Here is a 22506-nt window from a genome sequence, read left to right on the forward strand (position 1 = left end):
TTAAAAAGACAAAAAGTCGTACAGCTACCAGATGACCAATATATAGCTTAAGGACTTTAAGTATGTCAGCGGTTATAAACTGCTAGAATTGTCCTGTGGATGCCTTGCATTATACTATGGTACGAGATAATATCCATAAGAGAGCCAATATGTGTGTGTGCAGGCATGGCACTTTTATACTATCATCGCATTAAGGTTTGCGAACCAGTGTAGCTCTAGGCAAAAGTTTCCTTGGATGCTGGCAAGTCACAAGTACTGTACTTTAGTGGCCACTGCATACTTTTCATCATATCGTGTTCAAACTTCACTTCGTGAGCTGTAGCTCCTTCAGCACAACGTAAGTTAATCACATCTAGCAATGAAAGAAGGGGACAAAAGCGTAGGTACGACTCCTACTTGCAATGTGGCTCGCTCATGGTAGTAAAACAGGCAAGAAAGTGATGTGCGAACAGTGTTTTGGTTACAGACTGCACAACTTCAATACGCCACAGTAAATCTGTTCACGAGCAGCAGTTTTGTTTGGTCCTTCGAGATAGTGGTGTTCTACTGTTGCTACAGCACCAGGTGCCACATTATCAAAGGCCGTGATTCTAGTGCACTGCAGTCGTCCCCACTTGTCTCACAAAAGCTGGATTCTGGTGCTTACTAGTTGAAACACACAGCAACTGGCGATCTTTCTTGCACAGCATTAAATTTATGAAGTTACAGGTGCGCCTCTTCTGGAGTGAATTCCGACACACCCACTCCGTGGTGCCAGCTCAGAAGGGCAATGATAGAGCGGGCGCCAAAAACAAGCAGTGGAAGAAATGGCTAATATATTTTGGAAAGCACCCAGTTTTGGATGTGCACCCAAAACGTAGGTGTATGCATTTTTCTCAGAGCTACCACAGTTCATAAACTCTTAGTGATGATAGTACATTGGTGAAAAATGCAGTGAAAGAAACACCAGAAGTTCTGCAAAAATAACATGCAATGTGATGGCCAGCATCTGAGCAAGCGCTGCGTGAAAAGCAAAAAGCAATTTTTTTCTTTTTCGTTTTCAAGCTTTCTAAGCCAAGCGCAGCAGCGTATGTGAAAGCCAGTCATTGTGGAGAACCTTGCAAAAAAATGCGCACAATCAAAAAAAGATTTTTGAAGAAGCATAACCATGCTTATCTAATGCCACTAAGCAATAGCTGCATTCAACACAGTCTTTAGAAATGCTCAGTATGACAGAATTCTTACAAGCTGCTCATACCTACAAAACTGTTTCACTTTGATCGTTTCCAATGGCTATGGCGTCAAATTTTTCAATCTCAACACAGCTGTCATCTCAAGTAATCCATAAACAATTATTGCAATTGGCAAACGCAAGATTAATGACAGCCCTATACTGCATGTGCATGAAATTATACTGTGATAGGACACAAATCTCTACACTAATCAGCTGCTAACTGACAGAACATTTTGTGGCGGTATAAGATAGATTACCATAATGCAATGTGACCAGTGTGTAAAAGCACTTTAGAAATAGTTGCACTACAAGAAATGCAGCGGTTCTCCAATCAATTCAGACTGTGCAAACATAAGTGCACTGTGAGAGAATCTACATCACACAACATGTATGCTACAAAATATAACATAAACTACACCCCACAAAGAACATGCACAATGAAACACATGCAAGGACAACAGGCACGACATCGAACTACAGTGAAGGCTGTTCAAATACTACTCCCACAGCCAAAAAAAAGGTGCCCTTGAGTGACATGCTGTCAAAAGTGAATATTATTTGGAAGATAAAAAGACTTTCTCATCCATTAACCAGAATTAAACATTGCAGCCAAGTGAAACACAAACTGCACAACTCAAATGAAAGCTAAAAAGATTGAATATTTTAGCTTGAAGAGGTTTGATAATGACATTGTTGGCTTTTGCTAATAACAAGCAAGTTCAGATCAACCTCACTACTGTTCAAGCTACATCAGGCCCTGTTTTTTAAGTGTGTTCATGATTTGAATTGTGCAATTGTGTCCCATTTGTTCTTGCAGATTCAACAGTAGTTTAGTTGAAAATAAAATGACAATGCTCAAGCAGGCAATCAACTAGTCTGGATGTTCGTATATTTCTGTTACCACGTCTTGCGATTTGCGGGTTTTGGAAGTCAATGGGTTACGCACACTAGAAAAGACGATAAGGTTCGGCTAAGCAAAGGTGAAAAAAAAAAATGTCAAGCTATGGGAGACGGAAAAATGACCAAGGGCCAACAGACGTGCTTCGGCACAGCTCGCAAAATGCACAGTTGGAGTGGGCCAGGCTGCAAGAGGCCGCCGCTTGTACCTGTTGCCAGTGGAAAAGTCCTGGCTGCTGCAGCTGCTGCTCCACCGCCTCATGGCAGACAGGTTGGACGTAGAGGCCGAGATGTGGCGGTTTGGGGAGGGCGTCTGCCGAGGCGAGGGAGAGCTGCGGTAAGACGAGGGCGCCGGAGACGGGACGGGCGACGCTGACGTCGAGCTCTGGCCACCCTCACTAGAGGGGCAGGGAGGGAGCAAGCGATAAAAGCAAGGCATAATGATAATCAGCAAGATGCAGAAGTCGTGCCAGTCAGACAGACAAGGACGGAAGCAAGAAAACAACATCACAAGCACTTACGCGAACAACTAAACCTAGCTTTGCTTGGACGGTAGCAGATGACTTAAGATGGATAGTTTATGTTCTGGTTTAAAACTTCACATGGAACCTGGTTTTAATTAAGCACTTAGAAGGGCACGTGATAAAGAATGAAATGTACTGCATTTAAAAACCAGTTTCTTCTGGGCTTCTCCACATGGCTGGAAAAGTCCAACTATGACAGCAAAGTCTAATGTTACAAGGCTCTTTATAGCATCTGAAAACAACTTGGTTATGAGAGTCGTAACGCACCCATAACATTGCACGTTTGTCAATGCCTGTCTGGGTCAGGCCCAATTCTGTTTTAGCACCTCACCTCTAAATCATGCTACAAGTTAGCATACAGCAATATAGGTTCTGTCATGATGCAAAGGGAAAGAGGGCATGGGCTTTTTATGAATGGCCGCATCTAAGAAACAATTTCAGTGATATTCAAGAAACTGTTGTAAGATGCATAGTTCGATTATGGTAACACTACAGTCATTACCACAGTAGCTACAGGAAATAAACCAAGTGGTCCTAGTATTTTAAATGCATTATAATGTAGGGGTCACATTATCTTGGCACGATACTTAAAACATTATTGCAGGATGCCTACAAAGATCATCGTACAAACCATGTGTGGCAGAACACACATCTCCCTGCTTACCGCATTTTCATTCCCCTGCATATCGGTGCAAAGAAAAAAACAACACCGAGGCTTCAGCAACAGAGATAAAATACACGTAGTATTGTAGCACATCAAGTTTGAATTGCCAAATGGTGGATAGGCTGAAAATGTGTCAAATATGGAGTACACTTCACGAGCATTCATTGCAACTAACAAAATTATGACTTTTGACTAGGGTTCAGTGTCCTTAGCATAAACCGAAAAAAGAAAGGAAGACGGAAAAAAACTATGTAAGTGTACTATATATTTATTTTTAAGGTGTTGAGATTTTTTTTTACCATTTCTCCCCCCCCCCCCTTCCCCCCAAACATTTCAAAACATATATAACACTTGAAGCTTAGATGAAATGGACTTATCCCACCACTTCAGCCATTGTTCAAAACTGTTCAGAAACTTCAGCAAACTGATGACCCTCAGTGCCACCGTACTTATGTTGTATGAATGTTCTCCAGAAGACCACTTCAGGCTGCACTTCCTTTGTTCAGGGAGGCCAAAAACGAATTTAACCAAGCACCTTGCTTGAAATTACTGTCTACAAAATGCATTCAAATATCGGACCATCGAATATTTTGAGCTTCGTTCATACTAATTGACAAATTTAACTACCCGAGCTTAAACGCGAGTAAACTGGGTGCAGAAAAAAGGGTTCAGCAAACTGGGATGCAGAAATCAGCGTTTCAGCGAGGGCTGCTGCGTGTTCCAGGAGCGGGCAGCACGCGGCAGCCCATGCTGAAGAACTGCTTTCTGCAGCTGACGGCAGGTAGCAAAAAAGTTTATGCTTGCACTGTCGCAGCAGCGGCTTGCATCCCCATAAGCGCAGGCAAATTTGAATTTTTTTCTTAAAAGCCCAGCAATTAACTGTGCCAAGTGTTATACTAAACGAAGTCGACAGCAAAATGTGATCCTTCTGCAAAGTTTGAACAAGAACCGTGCAGCAGTGAGTGCAAAATCTTCTTCCGAACACGCGCAGCGAAATATTCAGGACACTGCATAAAAGCAAAACATTTCATGCAGCTCTGCCTTGACCCCACTACAGACGAAAGCACAAAGAATGCTGCAGTCACGGCCAGCAGGTTATGAGAGCATCATGGCACCACTGGTAATGTGTGCCTATAATCATAAACTGCCAAGAATGAGTTCAGAATTTCCTCCTCGAGTTAACTGCCAAAAGTGGTGTAACAACTACGTTTACTACAAGCCCACCTCTACCCTAAATTTAAACCTATGTTGCCAACCTGCACCACTTCGAGCCAGGCCCTGGATCGCAAGAGAAATATTGCAGCTATAGTTGGGACAAGTTTTGCTGCTCTCTAATCCCAATCACTTCAGAGCTGAGCACGTTGCAGAATGCAAGCAAGCTTCCATTTCCTTTCCAAGCAGTACAATACAGCATTGCTTCACTTATAGACACTGGTTGGTCACCTTTGTTGCATTATTGCCTCAGGAAATAGGAAAATTATCTCAGCAACTTCCCGTACGGTTGCTCTTGAATTAGTTGCCGCTGGACAAACTGTTTTCCATTTTGTTTAAACTACGCCCACTTTCCCAACACTGCCACATCATCTGATTCCCTAATGAACCCAACTGCTTTTTGCTTTCCCTCAATATCAAAACTGTTTCTCTGTGAGAGCATTTACAAGAAACGTGCTGCATACAACAGCCATATGGCACAAACTGGTGATGTTGATTCATGCACCCACACACCTGTGCAGTGAGCTGGTGGACGCAGTGGGAAAGTAACTGAGTCGACGCTGGGGTGCCACGCCTGGCGAAGTGTGCGTCGGGTGGTGGTTGCCATTGTGTGGCGTCACCCCGTCCGTGTAGGATGATGTGGAACTGTTGCTGGCCTGCAGCGAGAAGGTGGCAGTTGTTCAGTGCGCCAGAAACCACTCAGTCTTGTAGAGCTAGTACTACATATAGGTAGATGTACAGTGCAGGAACATGAGATGTACAGGAGAAGACAAACATAGCAGAGTTGCAACAAAATACAATAGAGAACACACACAGTATATATACACCCGTGATCACCAGCAACACCATGGACCACTACACCACACAAAGCTGTTGACAACAGAGCAGGTGTCAAAGGCACGCATGCTGAAAAACATAAAAAATTATGGGGTTTTACGTGCCAAAACCACTTTCTGATTATGAGGCACGCCGTAGTGGAGGACTCCAGAAATTTCGACCACCTGGGGTTCTTTAACGTGCACCTAAATGTAAGCACACGGGTGTTTTCGCATTTCGTCCCCATCGAAATGCGGCCGCCGCGGCATGCTGAAAAACATCACAGAATAGCAATACATTCTTAACCTGGCATGTGACTCTGAGGAAACATGTCTAAGAAAACTTTACTCTTTTGCTGTATGTGCAACTGGATCGTCACACCCACCTTTTTCCACTAGCTTGCTACTAGAGGGCAGTTTTGCAGTGAAACTGGCCAGTCACCTTTAAGAATAAGTACAGTACACTCCCTTTATGATGAATTTTGTTAAGATGAACTCCATCATAACCATAAGAGTTCAGGGGCTACTGTTTAGTTTTCTGTACATTCAGAGCACTTCTGTCCAGCTGAGCTTCTTCTGGTAAGACAAGAATATTTAATTTACAAAGTCCTCTTAGGTTTCTCAATGTCTATTGCACACAACTTAAATGACTTAACTTAGGAGTGTACTTATGGCTTTTTACATCACTACTACATTTGATTCTGCTACTTCCTTACAAAATGAAGTTTTTTTACTACAGCAATACTTAACATCAAGACCTAATACAATCGGCAGGCAAAGTATGATGTCCATTCGGCAAATGATAGATCATAAGCCATACACATGGAGAAAAGTAAAAATGTGTGCTTAGCAGTTTGGCTAGTTAAGCAGCTCAGCAGGGTGTTTTTCATTGAATTCCTCTTCGGTAGAGCTTCGGTGAATTCATTAAAAAAAAAATATGCAGTAGATTCCAGCTGGATATTGGGTACCGTTCTAGGGAAATCATTGCAAGAAAAGTGGCAACAATGGACCTAGCGTATTCTTAGCATATAAAAAAAAATGAGGCCTTTCTCGTTCTTCAACATAGCCAGGCCTGTCTCATCTTTTTCAGTGGCACCTATGAAAACCAGCAATGCAAATAAACTGAGATTATGTATGGTAGGTAATAGGCTAGCCATCAACAACATGCATGAGTGGATTTACAGTTGATTCATTATTTTCACCCCTCACACTCTCATTTGCTAACTGTTGCGGAAAATGTGGCCGAGAGAGAAAGGCACATAGGTTAACTAGATGAAAGTTTCCAGTTTTCTACCCTACACAGGGGGAAGGAAAAAGAGGTTAAAAAGATGAGAGAAAATAAACATTATATATGGACGTTCACTGAAAGACATATAAAAGCAGGCACATTCATTTTAAATGACTGTGGACACCCTACCTGTCTATGATATGTATGTCGGTTCTGGACGGCAGCCGGATGTTGAGGCAAGGACGGCGACACCTTGGTTGGCGTTGTGGCATGGCTGTTGGAATTTGTGATCACCGGAGCTGCAGGGGGGGGAGTGAGGAAACAAATGCAGCCGTGCCCCACCAATGCTGGCAAACCCCTGGCGACATTCAACCCAATCTATTGCAGTGCCAGACCTGTGCACTCCCACCCAGCTCCAACAGTTTGTATGAAATATTTTAATCTTATAATGTTTGTGCACTTCTTACACTAATCTCTGTGACAGAAAGAAGTTCAGCCAATCATAGCACTTGTTACATAAGAGCCACACAGTTCCCACACAGGCAGCAATATAGTATACAGCCATTTTACGAGTCAAACAAATGCACGTGGCAACAATGGGTTGAGGGGGAAAAAAGCCACGCCGTGATGGTTTTGGTGCTGCTTTTAACTCAACCCCCCATAAGAGAGTGTTTAGGCATACGGTGCAATGTGCCACCTGCTACCACGATGCAGTTATTACAGGTCGCATGCATACGCACTGGCACAGTAGCAGGTGTGCACCATGGCTTGTACCTAGCACACTACATCAGCAAATGGTGCAATACACTATGATGGGATTCCCTGTCATTCAACAGGTTCAAACAGAGGTACTACCTGTAGCAAAAGTTCAAAGACTAAAGTGCTAGCTACCAGACTGGATATAAAGCTACATGGTGGTGCTATATATGCTCCCTGACCCCTATGTAAACTGAATCCCTATAAAAGACTGGAATCCCGTACCATATCTTCAGAATGCTGGTGCCATCTACGACTGTTACAGCAAAATGCAGTGTGCACCAAGTTTGATTTGAACAGTGACAGAGAGCAGCACTGTTCCTTTCATTGAGGGAAATTACCTTTATTGCGATAGCAATTAAATGGACACTCTAAGCGCATTTCTAACTTGGCGTCGCCGTGAGGTTTTGTGTAAAGTCCAAGGGCGATAAAATCGTCGCCGCGCTCGCTGTATGTTGAACATGCGAGTGAAAGTGTGCCAAGGTGAGCCGACGATCGCAACTCAACATCGCGCAGGAAAGGGAGGAAGTGCACCGTCTTCTGTTGCATGCAAGGTTCCAGGGGAAGGGTAGGGAAGGGCATGCATTCCACTCCGGTCGGTCAGGGCGGCTGCGCGCATGAGCCGCTGTATCTTGAACGCCATCTGTGACGGGGACAGAGTCCGCCCATAGCCTGTGGTCCACCACGCACTGCAGCGCAGTGTTTTCGCAGCTTAGTTCGCGTTGATGCGAGACGCAGCACCAAGGTCAATTCGCTCACTGCTGCTGCCAGGCTTCCTCACTTCAGCGTTTTGACAGCGAGTTCCCGCGGTTATCGAGTGAGATGTGTTAGTGAATTTGCTTGTGCACGCGTGACACCATGCTTGTTAATTTAGTTAGCATGCCTATGTGTTTACAAGTTTATACGGCTGATAAAGCTACTGTCCTTACTTCGTACAGCTGTCCACTAAATTGTTATCACAATTGATGCTGCGCCTTTCAGGCTAAACGCCAACTTTTTTTCAATCCCACATTGCCACAGATGGCACGTCATTCGTACTTAAGATAAAGAAAGCTAGTACTGTGTCTGAACACATCAGAAAATGAAATGCACTGTAAAATGACAACTCCATGTTCATTATTCTAGTGCAATTAAATGAATCAAGGTTTTACATAAAGAGCAATGTATATATACATGGCTCCCTTGCTTAAGAGGAAGTTTAGCTCGGGCCCAACTCCGACGCGGCCTATTCAAATACATGTAAAATGCAAAAACGTTTTTCTGAAATAACCCCCCGACCGATTTTAATGAAATTTATTGCACTTGAGAGAGAAAGTTGAATTCTAGTGACTATTGGAAGCAGAATTTCGATTTAGGGCCTGAATTTTGTTAAAAATACTTTCAAAAATTTGCAAGTTTGAAAAAAATATCAGCACGAAGTTTACAAATTAATAGCTCTGCATCGAGAACAGATATCATGGTTCTGTAAACGGCACTCATTAGATCATTGAAAGCGGACAAATTCAATAGGTCATTTTCTATCTGACGTGACTTTGTTACATTGTGCACAAGGGTTCTGCAAAAGCTGTATTTTCATATTACTAATTTTTTTGCGATTTATGTTTAACATATCTATTTTGTCCACTTTAAATGTACTATTAGATGTAATATACAGAATTGTGATATCATTTTTCATTGCTGAGTGACAGAGTTGTAAACTCGATAGTTTCACTTTCTGAAAATTTTTCGATTTTTGCCAATTTTTAATAAAAAGTTGATGACCTAAAAATAAAGAATTAGAAACCAATGGTCACTAGATTTTAAGTTTCTTTTAAATGCAACAAACCTCGCCAAATTTGGTGCAGTGGTTGCAGAGAAAAGCAAATTCTCCTTTTACATATGTATTTAGATAGGCACAACCGATCTAAAGCTTCCTCTTAAGCAACATTCCATACACTGTTGGAGCAGCCCAGTGTTAAACACTACACATAGCCTTAAAAGTCCTACGTCCAGCCTGGTTGTGACTACCTCAACCTGGAAACCTTTACAGCAGAAGGTATGCTTGCAACTACCTGTGGCTAAAACCATAGCATGATCACGAGCAATAAAAGAAAAAAAGAGCCACCCAGAAAAAGACACGTTTTCTAAGCATGCCACAAAGAAATATAGATTACAAACGCTGCTCATTCTTAAAAGATCCAATATGCAATCCAATAAGCAAGTGAAGAAATTTAGTTCTCCATTCTTTTTAATTGCAAAAAAGTCAAATTTCCTCAGAGAGGTAGAACACAAGCAAAATACAAGCAGTGAGAAAATGCTTACAATATGCAGAACACAATGGAGGTCACAGCACACCAAAAACAAAAAGCATCCATGGATGACAAAAGCAACTGACAACACATGTGACCAAAGCATGTTATTGACCACTCTGATCAGTGTGTGACGGCATGCAAGCGTCTGCCAAGCTGGCCGCAAGTTTACTTACCCTCTTTAAATTCCAGGATGGGATTCCAATTGCAAGAACAGACAAAATCAGAATTGTCATTTTCAGCAACAGTTGTGAATGGTGAAGAAAACTTACAAAGCTTCACAAAATATGACACCTGACTTGCAGATGCCTATTCTATATAAAACATTTTTCTTTAATGTCACTAGGGCTAAGCATCAACTGAAGGTTTTTAACCTTGTTATTCAGCAGCCTTAAATCAACTAACTGGTCAATGCAATTTGTAAGGTAAACCAAATTACCTACATGCACAACATCCAAAAGCATAACTAATAACATATTTTGCATAAGGCAACTATGGAGAAGGTGCTTTTCATAGAACAGCCACATTTCCGTTTCTAAACATACACTGGATTTACAAAATTTATTGTCACATTTTTCTGACAGTCCTCCCAATGTAAGAACATGCCAACTGAACTAAACAGTATAATGTTTTTATAGAAGGCAGGTAAGTTGAATATGGCAACCCCTCAGAGACAGATGCAAGTTTTGATAGAGGATACTGGCTTCGTGTGAGCAGTATTAAGTGAGTACAACTGCCTCATCAAAGTCCAGTGACTTCAAATAACAACCAGCCAGCTGATGAGAGCTGGAAGCAGTCATGGCACATGGTCCAAAACATGGCATGCAAGATGAAATGGCCAGGACTACATGAAGGATACGAAGAAAAGGACGATGACATAAGCAAATGCAAATTCTTAGATTCGTAGTCTGGCTCATTATAGTACCAGTCTGTGCTGTGGTCCTTTTCAGTATGTCATCCATGTGGTCCATGCCATTGTAGAGCAACAAGCTGCATGCCAACAACCAGCATAAAGAACAACTAGGGAAAAACTAGGGTAATTTTTGGAGTTGAACTGGTCCATGCAAGTGAATTGCCAACCTTAGAAAAAATTGTCGCCTGCTGTGACTGTTTTGAACACAGTGAAATGTAAAGCAGAATTTCATCTTCAGTGCACCATGTCAATTGTGTGACAAACTACAAACCACTTCACGATTATTTAAGTAGCAATAAATGTAGAAAGCAAAGAGCAAGCTCGAAATACAAACTTTTTTTTGCTCACTTTACCCGAGGTTGCAGTGCACACATCTTATAACATCGACATTTACGTTTGCACTATAATTCCTGGTCCGTGAACCTGCTTTTTACTACAGCACAGTCCCCTGTGGCTCAGACCTGGCTTTGGCAATACAGTGAGCACAAGTGCACATTTGAGCACCTGCTCACCCTTAAAATTTGATATTGTTCTCATAAAATGCTTATAATGCAAAGATCAAGTTCTTAACTTGTAACTATCAGGTGAGCTCACAACTTCCCAGTCTGCAGACTTAAATTAACAATTAACCAATTTACCACAGTTTAGACACAGTTTGAAAAATTGAAATAGCACAAGTGTACAGAGCTTGTCTGGCAACCCTCCTTTTGAGCTGGCTGAGCATTTGCTAACTAGCCTCTTTTACAGTTCTGGAAAGTCCACTTTCTTTATTAATATTGCCTGCTTCCCTATTCGCTAAAGCCATAGAAGCGAGAAATATGTAAGTGGAGATGAAGTAACTTTACATAAAGAACTATACTCAGGGAAAAAAAAATGTTGAAAGAGGGGCTTCTGTTTCCCTGGATTTCAAATTTGTAGCAATGTGCTTTAATGGAAAATGGCTACATTGACACAAGTCCTTTTAATGCATTGAATGACGCAAACATGAGACTGTCTTCTATACAAGGAACATCAGTGACATGTGTTCTCGCCAGAAAATGAAGTCCCTTCTTAATATTTCTGACAGCTTAACCACAGCTTAGGTGCAGCTTGAAAGATTGTGACAGGAAGCCCATGTCTACTCTGGTGAACCAAATGTGTTTATCTTGCAAAAAAGCACAAAGGAAGATAAGGAAAAGACAGAAGTGACAAGAGCAGTGTTGAACATGCAAGTCAAGAAGTTTGGAGAAACTAATAAAGTTCCCAAGTCAGGCGTTCAGCATAATCACTTTTTTTCTTTTTTCAGCCTTGTCTCCCTCGGCACCATTTCACAAGGTGAAAGCAATAAGCTAACACGACCAATTTTCAGTTATGTTGAACAAAACACATGCTCACCCCTCCCCTCAAGCTGGTTGATGCGCCTGAGCAGGTCGGCAATGGTGCTCCGCAGGCAGGTGATCTCGTCCGCCTGCTCGAGGCTTTTCTTCTCGAGGTCACTGACCCGTTCCTGGAGGGACAGCTCGTCATGGTTCAGCATGTCCTCTGCATAGGAAGAACAAGTAGGGGGACTTTAGCAAGGCACCTTTGCTCATGCTCGTAAATGATATAACTACAGGTTCAAGGTACTTGCTACGGCTAGCAAAGAAGTAGAAATGCAGTGGTAGTGGAACATACACCATAAATTATGCATTGTCAGCTTCCTTTTATTGGCGAGTGCGAATGCACACACAAAAGTGACAAGACAAAAAAAGATAGTGTAGCCTGGAACATACTATAGCTCCAAATGACTGTACGAGGCTTAGGGACTAATGCATCCAGCTCCCACCATTGCAACACAAGTTCAGATTCCCATTTACAACACACTGACTTTTATACAGCAGTTGTTATTCTTGATATGGCAAAGATTGCACATTCACAGTTATACACCATGCAGCAATGGTAAGTGCTTCGACAGAAGTACTGCCAGACCTGAACATAACATTCAATGCAGCGTACATATCTACTGCAAGCTGCTGTGGTCAGAAGTTCAGCACATATGCTCCGAGAAATATATAGATTTTTTTCCAGATCAAAAGCACACTGACTGACAAGTATATGAAGGCCTCTTTCTCCAAATGAGAAGACAAAAGATTAAGAAGCTACTATAAATTCTAATGTCACTGTCCCTTCACTGTGACTGTCCCTTCACACATATGATGCAGAAATTCTGATTCAAAAAATATCACCTTGAAAAAACAATGGCTGCTGGATCTGCACTCATAAGCTTATGTTAGTGACTGTGCAAGCATCTGTGGAAGTGAACGACCTGGCGAGAATGCTTGCCGACACTTTGCTCTTAGTGCACATGTGTGGAAACCAGCTGCTACAGTGTCCATCTTTCAAACCAACCTGACAACAAGCACAGCGCTCCTGTGAATCAATACCGGGAATCCCTCTACATATCCCCGACATTTTAGGATGGTGCCTCACTGCACCGAAAATTCAGCAAACAGGCAGACCACAAGGTATGCCACATACCGACTTCAACAGTGAAAGCTACATACGCCGGATATTCAGGGGCAATGCCCATAGCTTGATTATTTTCGTTGGGTGTGCAAGAGGGGGGCACAGATGGCGGGGGGGGGGGGGGGGGTAGGGGTGCAGGAGAAACCTTTTCTCCTGCAGATACTAATGCATTACGTGTAATAAACACACGTACATTCATCGTCAATACTTAAACTGAATGTGCCTTAGGCTCTTTCTTGCTTCCTCTGCAGGGTGTGCTAAAGATTTCTGGTCAGGGTGCCTGGAATGCACTTGCCCAAGGCGTCTTCCTTCTATAGCACTCGATGCTTGCTCGTTACAGCCCTGGGTTGCTAAAGTTAAACCACTACAGATCTGTTCTCACTTCGTATGCACTGTATGGGTTAAGTTTGACAACAGCTGTGCATGTTATCCATGTGTTACTATGGTGAGAACGTAAATAAGGCAAAAAACAATGAATAGGCTTGCTTTGTCAAGTCAAGCTGTTACTTTCATTACCAGTCTGCACAAATGGGTGAATGTTTAATTATGTCTGGAGAGGTTAGCCTTGTGGCAGGCTACTCCAGGTGAAACAGTGAGGGACAAAAGGGAGCGAGACAAAAACACAAAGCACAAACACACACTACATACGCACAAAATGCACTATCACCAAAGTTATTTACACAGCCTCATTGAGGCCTGTATTAAGTAGGAACGCTATAAGCACTTCAGCAAGGCAGAGTTCAGATAGTCGGACCCTGCCACCAGTATGGACGATTGGGGCACCTAACAAACTGAACCCACATGAAACCAGCAATAAACTAATTATCTCGGCCAAGCTAGCAACGGCTAGTCCCGTCTCGGCTACATCGCCGCATCCTTTTGAGTCTCACCTTCGCCGACTGCAACACTATAGGGCACGTTGTCACGAAAACGGGCCCGTCAACAACGGCACTCGAAGCGACATGGCCGCAACGGTTAGCGCCTCCGCTCCACCGTCCCGCTCGCCCGCATGTCTCGTTCGAACTCGCGTTCGCGCCGACGCCAGAACCTCGGCGAGTTCCGAACGCCTGCCGCCGCGGCCACAACTGGAGGGGGGGGGGGGGGGAAGGGTGACCTCTCCCGACCGCTTCGCCGTACGACGCGCGGCAAAAAAATATGTAAACAAAAAAGCGCGTTGCCATCGTTGACATCGCGATGCAGGAGCGACCCGCTTGGGACGAAATTGAAAACTTGACGGATGGCCAACATAATGCGAACGAAAAAAAAAATATATATATAATATAGCGTGCACAGCTGGCGTTAGCGCTAGCTTTCCCGTACAGCCCACGGACGTCGACGACGAAGCTTTTAAACACTGAGCTGTGGAGGAATTTATTATTGCTACAAATAGATTGCCTTGAATTCTTAAACATCTTATTTTTGTTCATTTCCTCCAGTTAGCTTTACCAATTTTAGCATTTAATAAAGATTGCCTAATTTCATCCAAATCTTGGCCAATCCCCCACAGTGGGTGTGCGCCATTGCATAAGGAATACCATACCATACCATACCATACTGAGCTCGAAGAATGAGACAAGAGATAAGAAGAAAAGTGGAACATGTTACCTTACAACGGGGAGGAAGAAAGGTTAGTAGGAAATAAGAGAGATGGAGCGAAACACTGCAGGTGCAGACGATACACTTATACCAGAATAACAAGCAGCTATCAAAAACATTTTTTTTTTCCTTTTGTTTGCATCGTCACCGGCTTCACATTACCCCATGGCGAACAAATTAAACAGCCCACGTTCAATACTGTGACGTAGAGGTCAGTCCCAATTGTGACGCGACCAATCGACCACGTGCCCCAGGGCGGGAAGGCCACGTGCGGCATGGAATCCACGTTCCATATGTCAAGTCTAACTAAACACGGTTACAGCTAGTAGACCCCGTAGGAACGTGAATAGAGGTTCCCGTATTCGCGAGCGAACGGACGAACCGCCAGGAGGCGTCCTATGGGACACGCGTTCAATGCATGCGTAGCCGCGGAGTATAACGACAACTTTCGCCCCATTGGTACGGCTTAGTCCCACGTGACACCCATTTTAAAGCGAAAGCTTTACTGGCCGCGAACTTGCGATTTCGCCGTGGCCGTGCTCCGAGGAGGCACATGACGTCACACCGCATTCCTCGTCACGTGCACCGCGTTCGTCGTCGTTGCGCTCGCCTCCGCTCGCTTCGTCAGCTGCGTCGCATGCCTGATAACATGTCGGAGGATTGAAAAGGAGAGCTCGCGTGCGCCGCAGCAACCACAGTTGAGGCGGCAGCATGGACGGCGACAATTCTGATAAGCAGGAGGAGGCCTGGAATCAGAACAATATGAAGAGGAAACGAATCGCCCAGAAACCAGACGAACAGCGCGCCGAACGAGTGGCTAAGCGCCGCAACATAGCTAGACAACCAGACTAACCTGAACTTGCAATCAAGATTAACCAAGGCTAACCATTCTACGCCTTAGCTTTCGCTACGTGTATCCTGGCACAGCCGAGCTAAGCCAGTGCCATTTTTTTACGTCCCCGTGGCACCGCTAAAAGCGTTTAAGAATTCCACACCTTTCGGGGCGTACTTTCCTCCCTTAATTCTCCACATTTTCCCCGCTGCCTTTAATTATTACGGAGTTAGAAGTAATTTCGAGCGTCGCCCACAGAAGGCGCAGTGAGGTGAAGACACCTAAAGCCCCTCAATTTTCCAAAAGTAGCGCCATTCTTAGATCTTTCCGCCACCCCGCTCACCCAGGCGCTTCCTCCTCCACTCCTCCTGTCGCCCCAGCCTCCTCCGCTCCCCCATTGGCCAATCTGTGTCACGTGAAAGCGGGCCCCGCGCTTTTGTATATTTTTTTCTTTCCGGCGCAGAGCAGGCGCCGCGCTTTTGTATATCTTTTCTTTCCAGCGCGCTGCGACCCCCAATCTTGGGCCTGCGACCCCCATTTTTGGGCCTCCGCGACGAAGTACGGCAGGCGGTTTGAAGGAGCGCGGTAGTTTTATACAATGTGTTAGGGCCGAGTGCTTAATTGCGATGCCGTGCTGCTGCGCCTACGGTTGCCACAACAGACCCAGTGACGGCAAAAAGCTTTTTGTTTTACCATCCGCCGGGCGCAACGCAAAACGAAGAAAAGTGTGGATTCACAAGATCGGGCGGGCTGACTTCGAGCAAGTGGCAAAGAACGCGCGGCTTTGTTAAGTGACACGGCTCCTCCAACCTCTTCTTTTGACGCCCGTGTCAAAACGGGCCCGTGTCCAGTGCATTGGGGGTGCGTTAAAGAACCCCAGCTGCAAAAAAAATTAATCCAGAGCCCCCATTATGGCGTGCCTTATGAGATCGTGGTGTTGGGATGTAAAACCCAAGAATCAACTTTTCTTCTGTCTTGTGTGCCTTGACTGTTCCAGTTAACGCAACACTGCTTCCTTGTGAAAACTTACAACGCAAAAGAATACAGACGCACGTAGTATACAGAGATAAAATTAGAACTTCAACAAAAGTGTTGCTGGTGCCAATGAGGGAGGGGGATAATTATTTTCTGAACCTCTTTCCAGTTGTCCCATCAAGTTCCTTCTTTCTTTTCTATCAAATTCTAACCATTTGCACTGTAATAAATAAATAACGATTTCATATGCTGGTAAGTTGTTCAAATTATCTATACCGCCTATGTGTGAAAACGTTGCTCATGGCCACCACAACCTGTGCATGAGCTACGTACATCTGTAAAAGGCGCGGAACAGAAACGGCCCTGCTGCCAGGCATTGCTGACCGCAGACAGTCGGAATCTCTCACGCGCCGGCCGAACAAAAGCATCCTGCAGGTACGTAAATTAACCTACGAAACCACGTGCACATACTTTCGCGCTGTCAAAACCTGAAACTCTGGTAATTACTCGCGTGTCTGAGCACACCGCGTGCTTGTGTCGTGTTTCAGCAACACGAACTTTCAACGTGCGCGCGCTTTACGCCTTAAATACGCCTTGAATAATGGTGCTTTTCTCTATTTCTTCCGCAAATCCGACACGACATTCTTAAGGCCAGTTACCGACTGACAAAGCAAGATCTAGATTGAAAAAACTGCTCCGCAGGACTCGAACGAACTTTTCCGCGGATTTCCTCCCGTAGCGTGTTAGCCGTCGTCTGCTACGGCAGGCCCACGCCGAGCGGAGGAGGAGAGAAGTGAATGGCGCTACTTTGGGAGATTAAGGGGCTTTAAAGACACCTAAAGCCCCTCAATCTCCCAAAGTAGCGCCATTCACTTCCCTCCTCCTCCGCTCGGCGCGGCCTCGACGGTGGCGCCGCCGGTGGTGGGCCTGCCGTAGCAGACGACGGCTAACACGCTACGGGAGGAAATCCGCGGAAAAGTTCGTTCGAGTCCTGCGGAGCAGTTTTTTCAATCTAGATCTTGCTTTGTCAGTCGGTAACTGGCCTTAAGAATGTCGTGTCGGATTTGCGGAAGAAATAGAGAAAAGCACCATTATTCAAGGCGCATTTAAGGCGTAAAGCGCGCGCACGTTGAAAGTTCATGTTGCTGAAACACGACACAAGCACGCGGTGTGCTCAGACACGCGAGTAATTACCAGAGTTTCAGGTTTTGACAGCGTGAAAGTATGTGCACGTGGTTTCGTAGGTTAATTTACGTACCTGCAGGATGCTTTTGTTCGGCCGGCGCGTGAGAGATTCCGACTGTCTGCGGTCAGCAATGCCTGGCAGCAGGGCCGTTTCTGTTCCGCGCCTTTCACAGATGTACGTAGCTCATGCACAGGTTGTGGTGGCCATGAGCAACGTTTTCACACATAGGCGGTATAGATAATTTGAACAACGTACCAGCATATGAAATCGTTATTTATTTATTACAGTGCAAATGGTTAGAATATGATAGAAAAAAAAAGAAGGAACTTGATGGGACAACTGGAAAGAGGTTCAGAAAGTAATTATCCCCCTCCCCTCATTGGCACCAGCAACACTCTTGTTGAAGTGCTAATTTTATCTCTGTATACTACGTGCGTCTGTATTCTTTTGCGTTGTAAGTTTTCACAAGGACGCAGTGTTGCGTTAACTGGAACAGTCAAGGCACACAAGACAGAAAAAAAGTTGATTCTTGGGTTTTACATCCCAACACCACGATCTCATAAGGCACGCCATAATGGGGGCTCCGGATTAATTTTTTTCCAGCCGGGGTTCTTTAACGCGCCCCAAATGCACTGGACACGGGCCCGTTTTGACACGGGCGTCAAAAGAAGAGGTTGGAGGAGCCGCGGCACTTACTTCACAAAGCCGCGCGTTCTTTGCCACTTGCTCGAAGTCAGCCCGCCCGATCTTGTGAATACACACTTTTCTTCGTTTTGCGTTGTGCCCGGCGGATGGTAAAGCAAAAAGCTTTTTGCCGTCACTGGGTCTGTTGTGGCAACCGTAGGCGCAGCAGCACGGCATCGCAATTAAGCACTCGGCCCTAACACATTGTATAAAACTACCGCGCTCCTTCAAACCGCCTGCCGTACTTTCGTCGCGCGGGGCGGCTACAGCGCTGTTACGTATACGAACTAATTTCGAGCGAAAGGTGCCTACACGGACCACCGATCTCCACTAGAGCGAGTCAGTGACACGTCGATGCAACCCTGCGGCTGTCCCCTCAGGCGGCTCAATTTGTTAGCGGAATCTATAGAACCGAATAAGTGAATATGTGTGCGTGCGTGCGTGCGTGCGTGTGTGTGTTTTAATCCTTTCTGTATATGCTTGCGCGCTAGCGCGGACCGGGATTGGGTGAGGACCGCATGACCAGCAGCTATCCTACACTCCTGCGAGCGAGCGAGACAGGTCGCATGCAAACGAGGGCAACCTACCACACCACACCGTACACGCGTGGCTCCTAGCAGTGCACGTCGACGACAAAAAGACAAAAGACCAGGGGGAGATAATTAATAAGATAACCGCGGAGGCGCGCCTCCAAGACGCCCCGCAGGTAAGTGACAGAAAAAGCTAGAGAGAGAGAGAGAGAGAGAGAGAGAGAGAGAGAGAGAGAGAGAGAGACGTCCAGGAGCCGATTCATTAAGGATCCAGTTGCGTCCTGCAGCGCGGGAGCCGTGGGCTGCCGCCTTCGCAGTGTCGGTGCGGGTACGTAGGTTGGAAGAGGGACGTGCCAGAGGAGGGGGGGGGGGAGGTAGCAGAAGCAAGCGCCTTGCTAATAATGCACCGCGTTCGGCGCCGCTTTGGGCCGCATAGACGCGGAAAGGGAGAGACTTCGGCGAGAGCGCGGCATGCAAATCGCATGCAAATGAGCGCCCCTAATAGCGCGAGCGAGCGCTGTCAGCCGCGACGCGACTGCAAGGTCGGCGAGGTGGAGAGCGCACCACCACTCTCGCTGTTGTAGAAGAAAGTGGCGGCGATAGACAGGGAAGTAGGAGACAATTTGCTGCTCCTTGCGGGAAAAAAATTATAATAATGTGTTCGCCTTCTTCCCACCACGTACCGAGCAATGCGGTCTGCCTGAAGCTGCTGCCCGACCTGTTGTAACGACGCGTCGTTTCCCGTTTGTCTTGTACAGCCGAATGTTTTTGTTTTTTCACGTTTCCGTATAGATATGAACATTTGATTGAGTGACTGATAAACCGACGGACAGTGCTGAAATAAGGAACGTCGTTGCTGCCGCGGCCCTGACGAAGACCAGTTCCCACGTCGAAACACTGGCTCCAGCGAGATTCCTGGTTCGACTGTAGCAGTCATTTCCAGCCTCCATCTTCCCGTGATCTTCTTGCTTGGATGTTTATTGACAAACTGAATAACTGATCGACCGACCGATCCATTCAATGAGTGTTAGATAGACTGACTGACTCATAAATTGGCTGATTCCAGCGCTTTAATGAGGAAAGGTTCGAAGTAAGTTTGCAACTCGGAAAGGGGGAGTGCGTGTAGGGGGGGGGGGAGGGGAGGGGGGAGCGTCCTTAGACCTACATGTAAATCGAAGTACGTGAAAGGTTTTTTGCGTTGCGCCTCCACCGCAATGCGGTAGGCAGACGAGCCTAAAACCTTCGGTTTTTTATTTATTTATTTATTTATTTATTTATTTATTTATTATGACATACAGCAAGCCGTGAGGCCCAAGCAGGAGTGGAATACAAAAATATAGCAATGTTAAATTGCAACATCCAAATTCAAGCAAGACGAGCAGTAGGAAATAACTCGTAACAATACTAATATGATCTAAACAACGTGGTCACTTATAAGGTCAACAGAATTCAGAGTTTTAATTAGTGATTGTCTGAGGAAAGAAAGAATGCCGAAATAAGTTACTCGGCAAAGTACGGGGCAAGACAGAGGTGGCGGGAATGTCGGGTTTGTCTAGTTGTCGATAATGCTACGTACGATGAAGAATTTAATACAAGTTACTAGTTAATTAACAAGTATAAAAATTTCAAACGAAAAAAAAAATTGCGACGGGACTGAAGGGTTAGGATTAAATTCGGTTGCATTAGTGCTGAGACGGAAACGGTTCGACTGGACTGCGAAACCGCAAAACGCCGTAGCCGACGGACATTACAGCAACAATTTACTATATACAGCTGCCCAAGCAAGCAGTTCACGCCGTTTGCTGCCAACCTTACTGTAATATGCGTAACAGCTGCACGTGTACGTGTTTGGCGTTGTGCAATACTTGAACTGCAACCTGGCGAGACCAACAACGAAATAGAAGTTCACAGTTTCTGCGTCGTTCGTGGCTTCCCACCGTAATAAGAGTGACTCTTTTTCCTTTTTTCTCTTTGGCGTCGCATAATCGCAATACAACCAATACAATGTTCTCCTTAGTTTAAGTATAGCGAGAAATTGGGCTAGTTGGTGTTCGTTAGTATAGTTATATAGGCAACAACGTACTAAGTAAGCCTAGTTCTTTCGTCTATTTTTTTTATTTCTTTTAATAACGCGCTGACATCAAAGCACTACGCGAAGAAACAAGGCTTTGTCCCGTCAACTCGTGCTACCGTGTCATTTTTCATCGTGCAGTGCTTTTAGATAAGCGCTTTCTTAAAACAAATTATATACTCAGCTGTACTCGGCACATTACCAGACGTGTCTTTAAAGGGACACTAAAGGGAAAAATGACTTCTCCTGCATCAGTAAATTACCGTTCTACAACACCAAAACACCACTCTTACAACGATAAGACGTTTGGTAAGCCAGAAAAAGCGCAAGAACGAAATACGGGTGGCGACGTCTACTTAAGTTCCCGCACCTGGGGGCTGTGACGTCTTGGATTTTGATGGCATATTCTAGGGCCTACTAATGATACAGTGAAAGCTCGTTAATTCGAACTTCAATAATTCGAATTTATGGATAATTCGAACTGTACGATTTGGTCCGGCCAAGCTCCACAGAAGTCTATGTATAAAAAAGTCCGTTAATTCGGACGCGAGAAGGTTCCATCACGGATACTTCGAACTACGCTCGCCTGGCACACGGCCAGAGAAACGCGCCTACTGCCTACACACAAGGCTGTATTGCCTCCGAAAAGGAAAGAACGGCGAGAGAAGGCAAAATCGGAAAAAATCTAACCGATCGCGGGGTCAGCCAGAAGGCAGCGGCGGCTGCCGCCTCTCCGTTCTACGTAACCTCCGAGACTTCTTGCCCGTTGCGAATCTCGGAGGCTTCGCAAATCTTGTACAGCTGCTAATGTTGTGCGGAGATGGCATGGCAAGCTCCAAAACACAGCGAATCAAGTACGTCGCAGCCGCGCTTGCAATCAAGAACCAACGAATCAGGGCCTTCGCCACCTTCACATGTTCAGCGTCTTTGTCTCGGCAGTCTTCATCGGTTGTACACTTCTGTTTTCAGCTTAGGAGGTATCTGCCGTAGCGATTCTTTGTGATGGTGTTAAGCCTCGGCTAACGTTCGTTTCGGTGGACATCAGTGGTGTGGCAGAGTCGGACCCAGAGCTTCGACTTGAAGATGGCGTGTGCCGCGGGCACACGTCATCACTTTCTGACACGCCAATTTTCTGACATGCCCTACTGCTTCCAAATCGCAGTGTACTGTTGCCCTCCTTCACTTTCGTTAGTTCGAACTTTCGTTAATTCGAACTGAAGCGGCTTCCCCTTGCGGTTCAAATTAACGAGGTTTTACTGTATATAATGGTACAGATTGACTACATCGTGTTTTAAAGGAACCAAATATTAAACATGGCAAGGTTCGCGAACCTTTATTCAGCCAACGCGGCCCAAATGCGATTGATTGATTGATTGAAAACTTTATTGTTCCACCGAGCTGGGGTGCCCGCCTCTTAACCTACACGTAGGTAGGGGAGGAGGACGAAGCAGTCCCCGCGCGTTGAGGACGGTGAGTCTTCACGGCCTCAACGGCCAGGCGGATTGCTCGACGCTGGTCGTCTTCAGCCTCGCTCTGCGAAAACATACCTTCGCGTCCCTGACGTCACGCTGACGTACCGGAGCTTGGGTTTCGGCGCGAAATTCAAATAATCATACTTGGACCTTCATTTTCTCATCT

General features: G+C 45.3%; 1 protein-coding gene across 9 annotated transcripts in view; it reads right to left on the reverse strand.

Moving 5' to 3' along the window:
- The window catches only part of LOC135899091 (echinoderm microtubule-associated protein-like 2), a 228170-nt gene that overhangs the window by 59458 nt on the left and 146206 nt on the right, over nucleotides 1–22506 (reverse strand). For 6 of the 9 annotated variants that reach the window (XM_065428364.1, XM_065428367.2, XM_065428362.2 and 3 more), the window contains exons 2-6: nucleotides 11885–12031; nucleotides 6743–6852; nucleotides 5024–5166; nucleotides 3299–3313; nucleotides 2320–2508 (exon numbers count right to left, since the gene is read on the reverse strand). In XM_065428364.1, the coding sequence (XP_065284436.1) occupies nucleotides 2320–2508; nucleotides 3299–3313; nucleotides 5024–5166; nucleotides 6743–6852; nucleotides 11885–12031 (604 nt within the window). Of the gene's footprint in view, nucleotides 1–2319; nucleotides 2509–3298; nucleotides 3314–5023; nucleotides 5167–6742; nucleotides 6853–11884; nucleotides 12032–13884; nucleotides 14099–22506 lie in introns of those variants that run through there. The other 3 variants (XM_065428368.2, XM_065428360.2, XM_065428366.2) reach the window with 2 other exon arrangements.

This window comes from Dermacentor albipictus, chromosome 7 (assembly GCF_038994185.2).
Source record: "Dermacentor albipictus isolate Rhodes 1998 colony chromosome 7, USDA_Dalb.pri_finalv2, whole genome shotgun sequence".
NCBI classification, from domain to species: Eukaryota; Metazoa; Arthropoda; class Arachnida; order Ixodida; family Ixodidae; genus Dermacentor; species Dermacentor albipictus.